The 12,216-nt window shown below is 37.8% G+C and overlaps 1 protein-coding gene across 2 annotated transcripts; it reads left to right on the top strand.

The window, feature by feature from the left end:
* Window positions 1-4,900: 4,900 nt before the first annotated feature.
* On the top strand, window positions 4,901-11,291 carry LOC121777186 (putative PAP-specific phosphatase, mitochondrial). 2 transcript variants are annotated; one of them, XM_042174358.1, is made up of 9 exons: window positions 4,901-5,039; window positions 5,129-5,230; window positions 5,313-5,415; window positions 5,515-5,726; window positions 5,970-6,029; window positions 6,439-6,821; window positions 7,370-7,448; window positions 7,522-7,572; window positions 9,849-11,291. In XM_042174358.1, exons 1-9 carry the CDS (start codon window positions 4,905-4,907, stop codon window positions 9,858-9,860), a joined length of 1,137 nt encoding a protein of 378 aa, XP_042030292.1. In that variant the 5' UTR covers window positions 4,901-4,904; the 3' UTR covers window positions 9,861-11,291. The 2 variants fall into 2 exon arrangements, with proteins under 2 accessions (XP_042030292.1, XP_042030293.1); XM_042174359.1 differs by lacking the exon at window positions 9,849-11,291 and having other exon boundaries at window positions 4,901-5,034; window positions 7,522-7,842.
* The last annotated feature ends 925 nt before the right edge of the window (window positions 11,292-12,216 follow it).

Consider the following 12,216-nt stretch of genomic DNA (forward strand, 5'->3'; position numbering starts at 1 on the left):
AATGTTGAGTTTCGTCTAACAATCAACAATTATAGTAGAATTGTCAAAAGTTTCCCTCATTTAGCCGTATAGAGAAATATACTTCATCGACTAGAGTATATACAAATACAATTATGTAATTGTATTTGCATATTTTTAAAGTAATATTGAATATATTGATAAATGAAAAGTAATATTGACTTGGAATGAAATATGTATAAAGTATAAAAGAAGTGGTAAATTATGAGCACAACAAATATAGTAGTGAGCAAAAAGTGTAGAATTAAACTTGCGCAATTAGAGAGAATGAGGAGAGAATAGAGAAATGGAGATTGAGAATGAAATCCTTGTTAACACAAGAATGGGGTAAGGAAATATGAAGGAGAAGTGGGGTATTTATAGGAGTAAAATTGGAAGAAATAAAATAAAAAAAATTCAAATTTCAAATTTTCAAATTTTCGGTCGAACCGCCGGTTTACCGCCTGAACCGGCGGTTCAACCACAAAACCGGCGGTTTTTCCACAAAACCGGCGGGTTGGTCCACGGTTTTCGGACACAAACCGCCGGTTTCTGACCTCACCTAGCCCCTACGCCTGAAAAGCTTCCGGAACCGGCGGAAACCGGTCGGAACCGCCGGTTCAAACCGGCAGTTTTCGTCCAAAACCAGCGGTTTTCGCCCAAAACCGGCGAACCGCCGGTTCATACCAATCCCTACTTTGAACCCCTACGAACCCTATGCCGTTCGACCCTTTGAACCGGCGGTTCGAACCGCCGAACCGCCGGTTCACGGTTCAAGATATTGCCGAACCTGAACCGGCCCTTATGACCCTGCGACCCTTCTGCCGGTTCAACCCGCCGGTTTCGGGCCCGGTTCCGGTTCATGAACCGGCGGTTCCGAACCGCCGGTTAACCGCCGGCCGGGTCGGTTTGTGCATGCCTAGCTAGATACATTATAGAACAAGTCAAAATAAGGTTTGTTTAGAGCATCCACAATGGTTTTCGCCCAGCCATAGCCCAACCACAAACTCCTTCTGTCACATCATTAGCACTAAAAATCCTCCTGCCACATCATCAGGACAAACAAATAGCCCAGCAAAAGCCTAGCAATAGCCTAGCCACATCACTCCTAATTATATAAAACAAATAATAATTGACAATCACACAAAATATGGAATTAAATTTATGACACAGATACGAGAAAATTCAAGAATAATATTAAAATTTTAAAAAATACATTAATTAAAAAAACACACTTCATTGAAATTAAAATAACATTACAACATCCTCATTAATGAGTTTGTCCCACATCGAAAGTGGAATATAAAACATTCAAGGATGTCTCTATAAAAGAGAAACAACCAAGAATGATTTTGTCCCACATCGAAAGTGGAACATAAAACATTCAAGGATGTCTCTATAAAAGAGAAACAACCAAGAATGAGTTTGTCCCACATCGAAAGTGGAACATAAAATATTTAAGGATGTCTCTATAAAAGAGAAACAACCAAGAATGAGTTTGTCCCACATCGAAAGTGGAACATAAAACATTCACGGATGTCTCTATAAAAGAGAAACAACCAAGAATGAGTTTCATAAAAAAAAACATTAAATAGAAAAAAATTAAAAAATCCGCTGGACGATGCGCTCGGCTATCCGGACCCTGCAATGGCGCCGAGCGCATCGCCGAGCGCCCGTATATCGCCTAGCGCTAGGCAATTTTTTTTCGGAAAACCGCTAGGCGGTTGCAATGGTTCGCCGAGCGCACCGCCTAGCGCCGGGGCTCGGCTAGGCTGTGCGCTAGGCGCCATTGTGGATGCTCTTAGGATTAAATTAGTAATAGGTGTGGATGTGAGATAATTAATCATTAGAGCGTCCACTATAAGGTGGACGCGGCTATAGCCGCGAGCGGGGCGGAAGCGGGGCGGTAGGCGCGGCTATTATAGTGGAGGGGGTGTCCGCCGCGAGGGTGGACGCGGCTGGTGGGGGGAGGGCGGCGGACGAGGCTTCGCCGCGAGTGGGGCGAGGACGCGGCGGGGGGGCTATAGCCGCGCCTATAGGCGCGGCGCCTATAGTGGCACGAAGATTAGCCGCCGCGGTTGCATGCGAATTTTTTTTTTACACTTCAATTCACCTATAAATACACCCCACTCCATTCATTATTTTCACACCATTCAAACACAACATCTATACAAATTTCTCTCACTACAATTTGGGGTCGGAAATGAACAATTTGTGGAGAGACAACTGGAATGCTCTGATTCAACAGGTGCAACACCAGGCTGCCCAGGAGGTAGCGGCCCGTTTGGCGGATGAGGCGGAGGATGCGGAGGATCCGATCCCTCGCACCATTACTCATCGGCGGACAATCCCACGAGACCACGTCGGTGCTCACCAACGTTTAATGGATGATTACTTCGTGGATAACCCCCGTTATCCACCCGAGATATTCCGCCGGAGATTCAGGATGTCACAGCGGCTGCTCAACTATATAGCGACGAATTTGGCGGAGCGTTACCGGTGCTTCACCCTCCGGCGTGATGCGTCTGGCCGGATCGGGCTGTCCACACAACAGAAGTGCACCGCTGCAATCCGACAGCTTGCCTACGCTGGACCAGCGGACATGTTCGATGAATACCTACAGATGGGTGAGACGACTAGCCTCACGGTGCTTAGGCAGTTCTGTAAGGGGATCCAGGAAATTTTCGGTGGTGAGTTTCTACGGAAGCCCAACCCGGATGAGTGTCAGGGCCTACTTGATATGCACGGGTCGGTGCACGGCTTCCCCGGAATGTTGGAAGCATCGATTGCATGCATTGGCAGTGGAGGAACTGCCCCGTGGCATGGAAAGGCCAGTTCACTACTGGATTCAAAAGCAAACATCCAACGATGATACTGGAAGCCGTGACGGACTACCGTCTGAAGATCTGGCATGCGTATTTCGGCGTGGCAGGTTCGAACAACGACATCAATGTTCTTCAGTCGTCGCATCTCTTCAACGAGGAGTGCCGGTGGGAGGGGCCAGAAATCAGCTTCGTAGCCAACGGTACGCAGTACAGTAGGGGCTACTATTTGGCAGATGGAATATATCCGCGGTGGCCCGTATTCGTGAAGACTGTCCGACAACAGGTAGGACCGAAGAAACAATATTTTGCGCGCAAACAAGAGGGTGCTAGGAAGGACGTTGAGCGAGCTTTTGGTGTCCTCCAATCGCGGTGGGCTATTATACGGTGTCCGGCACGAGCTTGGCACGAAGATGATGTCGCGAATATTATGTTAGCCTGTATCATATTGCATAATATGATAATAGAAGATGAAGGATTTGCGGCAGAGCGATGGGCGCCGGAAGAGGGTGCAAGTACAAGTCACGGAATCGCCTCCGCGCCGATCCAGATGGGCGTACCACGGAGCAATGAATATTTGATCCAACGCTTCGCTGATATGCGCAGGACCACATCACATAACACACTGCAGGCCGATTTGATTGAAGAAGTGTGGGCACGTAGGGGAGGTGGTGGCGTTGTGTAAACTTGGTAGTGATTTGTATTAGATTCAATGTAGTGTGTGATTTTAATTTTAATTTAAATTTAGTGTGTAATTCTAATTTTAATTTGTATTTTATTTGTATTTTTATTTTTATTTTTATTTTTAATTCGTATAGTCGGCCTTTTCTAATCCACTAAGAGCCCGATAAATTTGTTAATAATTACTTGAAATATTATAAAATGAAAGTTGATTATAAAATTTGGGGGCTATTGGAGTTGTCCACTATAGTGGCGGACATAAAATTTTGGGGCTATGGACAATAAAATTGGGGCTATGGACAAAAACTGGGCGGGGTTATTGGGCGTGTCCGCCTTATAGTGGACACTCTTAGATACAAAGTAATTTTGACATTGTGAAAAGACACATTGTCATAGCTAGGCTGAATTATTTGAAACTTTGTTGATTTCTTTTGCCATTTTCCTTGCTTGATTAATTTTCCAATTCTTGCGACTATATAGATTTATGAGTATATTTTACCTATTTATAGAAGAGCTCCTTCTAGCTAGATATTTACAAAGCCGTTTTGCTAGAACAAAATATATAAGAGACACTTATGAAAATACAATCATTTTGTTGTAACAAAGATAGCCATTCTAGGGGTCTTGTTTGTTCCTTCAAATTATATTCTAATTCGATGGATATTCTTGTGTAGTGAGTTGGGTTGTTTTGTCTTTTAGGGTTTCGCTTTTACGTCTACATAAATTCTTGGGTGATTGAATTGATAGATACACCATGAGAGCATGCCGAAACTAAATGGAACAATTTTAGTAAATTAATGATGAAATTTGTTGGGAACAAATAAGAAGTTAAAAATGAATAACTAAGTTTTGAAATTTTCAAAACTATCTCTTCCTTTTTTTTCTAAATTACGCGGATGTAGCAACTGGTTTCAAAGTTGTGGACAAAACGTCATTTTGAACTTAATTAGATGTTGTAGTTTTACCTAACACCATTTTCTCCACGTGTTTTAAACCAGTGGCCACATCAACGCGTAATTCGCCAAAAACAGAAAATGGTCAGCGAATTGCGAAAATCTCAAACTTCATGACTAACATACCAGAATTTGACCATCTTTCGTGATTTATTTAATAATTCGTCCTTATATTATCTAATGCCCTTGTAACAATTACGATTCTGAATGAGCAAGAATCGATCTTAATCCGTTCGATTATTGATTAACCGATAATCGATCACCGAAATAGTTACCCCTAGTTATTTATCCGTATGAGTTAATCCATGAAAATTTATGCAATTACTATCCAAACATCAAAGGCCCAAACATTACTGGGCTTCCAAAACATTCAAAGAACAAACTTTCAAACTGGGCCATTTTTCTTTGTAGAGTGGCCCAAATGGCGAACCCATAACTGAGAAAAAATTCAATGGCTCGTAGACGTCGTCGTGGTTCGCGCTCCCGCCATGGATGTTTTCATCCACACCGCGGCCTCTCGATTCCCGCCGCCTCCATCCAGCCGCTCGTCCCGCGCAACTCTCCGTCAATGTGCCCTCTCCGTAAGGTCATTCGCTCCCTATTCCGCCGCCGCTCATTCCAGCACCTTTTCTAGGGTTTTGATTTTCGATTCTCCTGTTGAGTATTCCAATTCAGGTCGCAGTTGAGCCTTCCTTTCGTAGAGAAGGAGTAAAGTACCATAAGCATCTCCAAACAGCTGTTGATGTGGTCGAGCGCGCCTGCCATCTCTGTGTTGACGTAATTTTTATTTTTGTTTGCTTGCTTGATATATTTCTGTTCATGTTTGTTGTTATTGGATTTCATTTCTATCGGAAAACAGGTGCAAAAGTCATTGTTTTCTAGTGATGAAAATATCATTGAGAAAATCGATCAGACACCAGTTACTGTTACTGATTTTGGAGTTCAAGCTCTTATTAGCCTCGGTATAGTCTTTGATACTCAGAGTTCTAACTAATGAAGATCTGTTATCCACTCGTTATGCACTGTTTTTAAATGTTTTTGTTTTGAATCTTATACCGCAGAGATGAGCAAACTATTTCCTTCAATTCCACTGGTAGCTGAGGAGGATTCAGGGTTCGTGTGTGAAAATAATCTAGCAAGTGCGGTTTTTGCTGAGGTTACAGACAAGTCATCTGTCAGTGATAAAGAATTGAGTGAAGAAGACATTTTAAAGGCAATTGATAGAGGGGGGAAAGATGCTTATTTGTTTGGACCTGAGCCAACTACTTATTGGGTAATAGGTTTATGAGAATTCTGATAAGGAAGTGTTTTCAAGTTATAACTGCTCCCCAGTTTACACTAAGATCACAACTTGGTTGAGGTTTTGCTAGAATTTGTAAAGTCTACGAGATACATTATAAACATTTATACGATGCATTTTTATTGGAAATGCTCGGGTGAATGCTGAAAACAAACTGTGTATTTGGTTAAATGCTTCTAATCTCATTCATGCTACTGATATCATGAATATTTACAGATATTGGATCCTATTGATGGGACAAGAGGATTTGTCAAAGGTAGTGAGGCTCTCTATGTGGTATGTTTTCTCTATGAGTTTCTCATCTCTCGTTTAGCTTTGGGATGCATTTTTTGTGACATAGCATCTTTGTTGCCACAAGTTGTTTAGTTATGCTAATGGTTGAATCACAATGCACTCAGTTTTGTTTGCATTGCAAAAAACAACACTGTCTGAAAGCTGGTTTTCATTCTCGAGATAATCGCTGTGCAGTGCTCTAGACTTCTAGTGAACCAAATGTATTATTTTCCTGCGATTTATTAGTCGGTTTATGTGGTTGCTGTTCTGAAATGTGCTCTATCAATCCATTAGCTGGCACAAACAACCATGTTCTGGATATGGCACGGTTTGAACTGATAATACTTTTTGGACTTAGTGAAACACTTATCCATTAGTCTCTGTTTTTATTTACACATTGTAAAATTTTCAGGTAGGTTTGGCTTTAGTAGTTGAAGGGGAGATTGTTTTAGGTGTTATGGGATGCCCAAACTGGAAGGATAGTGATTCTGATGTATTGAACACTGATGGAGCTGAGGAAAATGTTTCCAGATCTGGGATTATTATGATATCTCATGTTGGCTGTGGAACATGGAGAACAAGACTATGGGAATCGCCGAATAGCAATGTCAAAATGGCTCGTAACTGGATTAGGTGTGTGGTTGATGGGCTTCACGAGGCCGGTGAAGCGCGATATTGTATTCCAGAGAGTCAAACATGGGAGTCATTACCCTTATCTACTCAGTATAGTGCAACTACTTGTGCTAACAATGTTGGAGAGAAACAGATTCTTCTTCTTCCTGCTTGCTGTGGAAGGTTCACACTTTAAGCTCTCAAATATCGTTCATTCTCTATCATAACAATATATCTATATGTTTTACATGGTGTTTGTTTCCCCTTTTTCATGGGAGAAAGGTTTTCTTCTTATTACTGACTCAATAGAGAATATGTATACGGTTTAGAGCTGAGTGTCGCAGTTAATTCATAAATCTATTTATGGTAGCATATATTTTGAATTAATCACTTCTACATTCTTGTACCATCTCAATTTTTATGAGGTATATGCAAACATTTGAAATATTTCAACATGTATGCACTTTTTAAAGTGCCTGTAACTCACTCAAATTGCAGTTAGTATCTTAATGCCAATGTGAGCTTTATGATCTGAGCTTGTGTAGCAATTCATGTACGTAGCAGAAAGAAAGATTTGTAGTGCCACATGTTGGATATCTTTTTTTTGTTTATCTAGTTTATATATACGAGTACATGAAATGCATATATCCAGTTATCCACTACATGTTCTTCCTATGATTATATGTCTTTGACATCGGTTTTTGGGGTCTTCTGATATGCCTTCTGTACAGTCTCTGTAAGTATCTGATGGTGGCATCTGGAAGGGCATCTACTTTCATAGCGCGTGCAAGGAGAAAAAGAACTATAAAGGTTATTCCTTAGTTTCTTTATGTGGCTAAGTAGCTGAATGGACCTGAGTTTATGTTATTCCATCAATATACAGGTCTGGGATCATGCTGTGGGAGTCATATGCATTCATGAAGCAGGAGGAAAGGTATGCACCCTCTAGTTCTGCACAACATTTTCTTGAATCTTGTGGTTAAATTAGTAGTAACTTTTACCTGATTTAGCTATCTAAGGTAAGTTCTGCACGACATATTTATCTTTATACATATAAGCTTGCTGGATAAATGTGAATTAGGCAGGCCTCAATATCTTATGCACATTTATATCTGTTTCTTTATGTTAAAACATCCTCAATATTTCATCAATGTATATCAAAACAATATTCACTAATCATCTAGGAAAAATGTCCTTCCAACTACTTTTGTTCAGAATAAGTTTGCTAAGATCACTTCATCAAAAAAAATTGTGTGATCCCCACATTTGTTGATGCCTTAGAGCCAATAATGTGCTGACACGAATAAAATATGAATATAAGTCGAAGTCACCAATGACTATGCTTCATTATTCATACATGAGAAGGGCAAATTTGGCGAGATTAATTACGATAATCTCAAAATAATCTCCAAATTCCCATATTAAATTACTAATTGGAAGACTATGCTATTTTAGTTTGGCCTAGAAGCCTCTCGAATTTCTGAAGCCAGGTGTTCCACTCCATCACATTATAAAATTCACCCAATGACTGCCCTTGCATTGCATGGCAGCAAACATTGAATTGCATCTTATAATTTAAAATTAACAACTTCCTTAAAATATGATTTTCTCATTTTGGGGGAACCATTGATGAGTACGCAAGGATTAAATTATGCATGAAATTGCTGAGAATAGTAAACCTGGCACACTAGCCACAAATTCCCGTGATCCCATATCCAAAACCAGATCTAAATTATCTAATAAAAATTGACGAATATCTCACTTTTTCCAATCAATCAAGGGTTTGTTGAAGGAAACGAACAGCTATGAGTTGAAGCAGTCATTTTAACATATAATTATATTCCGAAATAATACGGTCAACGTTGGAGCGTAAGCAACTCATTTTTGAGATTAAACAAACTTCATAAATGAACTAGTCATCACTTATTAGATTTGTTATAAATGTAACACACTACTAAATCAATAATAGAGACAAACTGACACCAAGATTTAACGTGGAAAAAACTCGAATCAGAAAAAAAAAACACTACTACTTGACGAAACAAACAAATATGCTCTAGAGAATTGTTCGTAGAGGAATTATAGAACGAATTGGGGTAACAATAATAGTGACTTAACCCTAGAGAGATCACAGATTATCAAGAGATTGCATGACTAATTAATCATAACTATGCAGCCATTAATAAGTGTTAACGTAGTACTTAGAATTGCATAATTATTAGTATTAATTAAATGATAGATTACTTTGCGCTCCTGGTAGCACGTTTGCTGACATTAGGCTAAAATTAAGTTCCTAAATCCAATTATTTAAGTAATTAAGGATATGCTTGTTTAATTAGTTTTTTTTTTGCATTATGAGCTTGGATTCTATTACTATATTTAGGAGGGAATATGATTTACTCTGAAATATTCTAAACAATTTATTCAGATAAATCTATTTATATATAATATTTTAATGATTAAGGGATAATTTACTTAATTACAATATAGATCCAGACCAGCGGAAGTGAGCTGGAGTGATTGGTCAAAAACAGAACAGTTTTTGCCAAGTACAAAAATGTTTGACTTCAATCTTAAATCTTGCTATTTGTGACAAAGGATGCGCGCGTTTTACACAATAATTGATTATAAAAGATTGTAATAATTAGCAATTGATTGCTACGTTATGATCTCAGTGGCACCATGCATACGCGTGTCCAAATCTAGCGGTTCTTTACATAATTTAATTATAATTTTCGAAGTTGAATTTGGTCCCCACTATTACTATTTCAAGCTAGCCACGTATAGGCTCCTGTTTTTATATTTATTTTATTCTTAAATTAGCATATACTTAGTTTAATGTATAATTAGGAGCCTCGAAATATTAATTAGTATAGTACTATAGTACGTGTGGTGTGCGATTAGAATATGCTTATCTACAACTAAAAAAAATTAGTTGTATCTCTTTGGGAATGGTTGCAGTTGGAATGAGAATAGTAGTAGCTAAATATTCAAATTAATTTAAATTTCATTATTATTTGATAGATTGAGTCATTTTATATGCAAGAGTTATGCATTCAAGCAAATCAATGAAGCAAACATCTATCTTTTTAATGTTTCTATTTTTTCCGTTACACATATAGGTATAGGATAATTATTTTGAAGTTTCATGTAGAGTATTGTTATTTTTTTGTTTTAATGAAACTAACTAATTAGAAACTATTAACTCAGGGGGTGCGGTGAGTGGAAGAGTAATTATCCATTCTTAATTAAAATTCAGAGTTTCGATATTTGATTTTCGGCGTGGAGTAGCTTTAAAGTTTTTGGCTAATTTTCTTATTTTCGGATGTGCCTAGAAATCAATAAAACAAATTAGGGGTATGATTGAGTGGTAGAAATTCAACCATTCTTAATGAAATGTCATATGATCAATTGACTATAGGTAATTCGGGTTGTGATAAATTGATGGAGAAATCCAAGTCGTAGCAAAGTTGTGGAAGCAATGGGAAATTGAAATTCCACTCTAGTATAGTTATTAATGGTGTGAGGTGATGGGGCCATAGAGCTTATGGTGATAGTCCATCATTGATAATATTCTTGAAAATTGCATGCTTTTATTTTGGAAGGAAGCTCATTGGAGTTTTAAAAGTCAATATAAGGCTTTAAAAACTCATGCTTCAATCTTCGTAGCAATTAAAATAAAGTCGTAATTATCGGGAATTTAAAAGAAAATTAAAATGAAAAGAGAAAAGCTGTCTTTCATATCGAACACAAGGACAATATATACCTATTTATTAAAAGATACACACGTAATTTTTACTATTCCATATCATTTCAAATTCCGTATTTCTCGTATTAATCACTTTATGATTCAATTAATTTCATTTATAATAATCTTAACCACTTCTTTCATTAAATGTTTCTAATTGGAGCAAAAAATTACTCTTTTATATATACTCATAGTTTATAACTAAAAATTTCCTTAAAAAGTTAATTGTAGGATTCAAAATTTTATAAAAGTAAAGAGAAGAAAATATGTAAATCTGAATAATGATAAAAAATGCTTTTATGATATTGTTTTTAACTTCCCCTAATCAAACCACAAATCTATAATTATCTTGTGACATGACTTTAATTAGTACAATATTCAACACCTAGTAGATCATAGCTTTGAAAACATGTAAATATCATCAACGGACATGAATAAGATGTTTAATAATGGAAATATATATGAAGTGCAAATTGTCGTCCAATCTTAATTAATATGCTAGCTCTTGCAAAAAGTTTAGTTTGTAAATTGGAATCACGAGAGTTTCTTTTTGTTAATATGATGATGCTAATACATACTCCAACACACGTATGCATACTATAAATGCTCCTAAATCACGGCAAAAGCCAAACTCAATTATTGTAGCCATGAAAATAAATGCAAAGGTATTTATTATTGAAGATAACATTTCCAACTAAAAAGAGAGGGCCACCTGGCATTTCGACTCCAAATTTAAATAAAAATAATAATACTACAAACTTTGAAGACACAGAATGTCCCATTCGGACATCCACTAGGACTTCCCAAAAACACCTCCTGCCACGTCACTAGGACTTCCCATCCCACTGCCACGTCACTAGGACATTCCCTTCACAATCCGCCCTTCCCACTAGGACTTCCCGCAATAAAAAAAATCACAATTATTTATAAACGTAACGGAATTATAATTTTGACACGGAATACGGGAAAATTGTGAATGAAATGAAGTTCAACGAGGCGTATATATAGAGTTTAAAAAAAATTAAATTAACTACCGGACGTCCGACCCACGCCACAATGGCGGACGTCAGCGCCCATCGCCCGCACGTCCGAGGACATCCGACGTCCTTACGGGACGTCCGTATCCGACTTGCCACACCACAATGGCGGACGTCCCAGTCGTCCGTCGCGGATGTCCTACCGGACGTCCGCCATTGGAGATGCTCTAATGCCCACAAAGAGAAATCCAATAGGTAAATTCAGGACAGAATGGTCTTTTCGTGCTACGGAAGCTACATGGCTTGACGAAGCCGGCTTGAATTTGAAGCCATGCAGTTTGATGGGCTTGACAGCTCAACTAAATATCAATATAAATATTAAATATTTAAATTTGAGTTGAAGACAGCTAATAATGTGAATCCAAAAAGCTAGGAGCCGAAAAATGATTTTTGTTGTACATATACTAGCTACACTTAATTTTAATTGTGGTCTAAAATTCTAAATATTGGGATTTTCGTTTTTTCCTAAAGTCTTATTCCTTACATTGAAATAACCCTAACAGAATGAGAAAACTTAAACCTTCTAATAATTTCCACTAATTATTTTAAATATATTTAATTAATTACAATAATACACCTTCCATCTCAAAGTAATATTCGTATTTTTTATTGGAACGCTCAAGTTAAGTGATCCATTTCTTCTTTTATCAAAAACTAATATTATTAATCTTTTCATACTTTATTAATCTCTATCTTACTATAAGAATAACAATATAGTGCATGAACGGTAATTATGATCTCTAATGTGAACATATACTTAGTTAATAAAACACTTTTCTTCTCTATAATATGT

The sequence above is a fragment of the Salvia splendens genome, chromosome 18 (assembly GCF_004379255.2).
Source record: "Salvia splendens isolate huo1 chromosome 18, SspV2, whole genome shotgun sequence".
Lineage (NCBI taxonomy): Eukaryota > Viridiplantae > Streptophyta > Magnoliopsida > Lamiales > Lamiaceae > Salvia > Salvia splendens.

What these genes read in the sequence shown, in the direction of transcription:
- LOC121777186 (XM_042174358.1), top strand. Translation starts at nt 4,905, where the DNA reads ATGGCTCGTAGACGTCGTCGTGGTTCGCGCTCCCGCCATGGATGTTTT. An exon ending in CTGAGCCAACTACTTATTGG is followed by an intron (nt 5,727 to 5,969) that starts GTAATAGGTTTA and finishes GAATATTTACAG; the next exon opens with ATATTGGATCCTATTGATGG. An exon ending in GTAGTGAGGCTCTCTATGTG is followed by an intron (nt 6,030 to 6,438) that starts GTATGTTTTCTC and finishes TAAAATTTTCAG; the next exon opens with GTAGGTTTGGCTTTAGTAGT.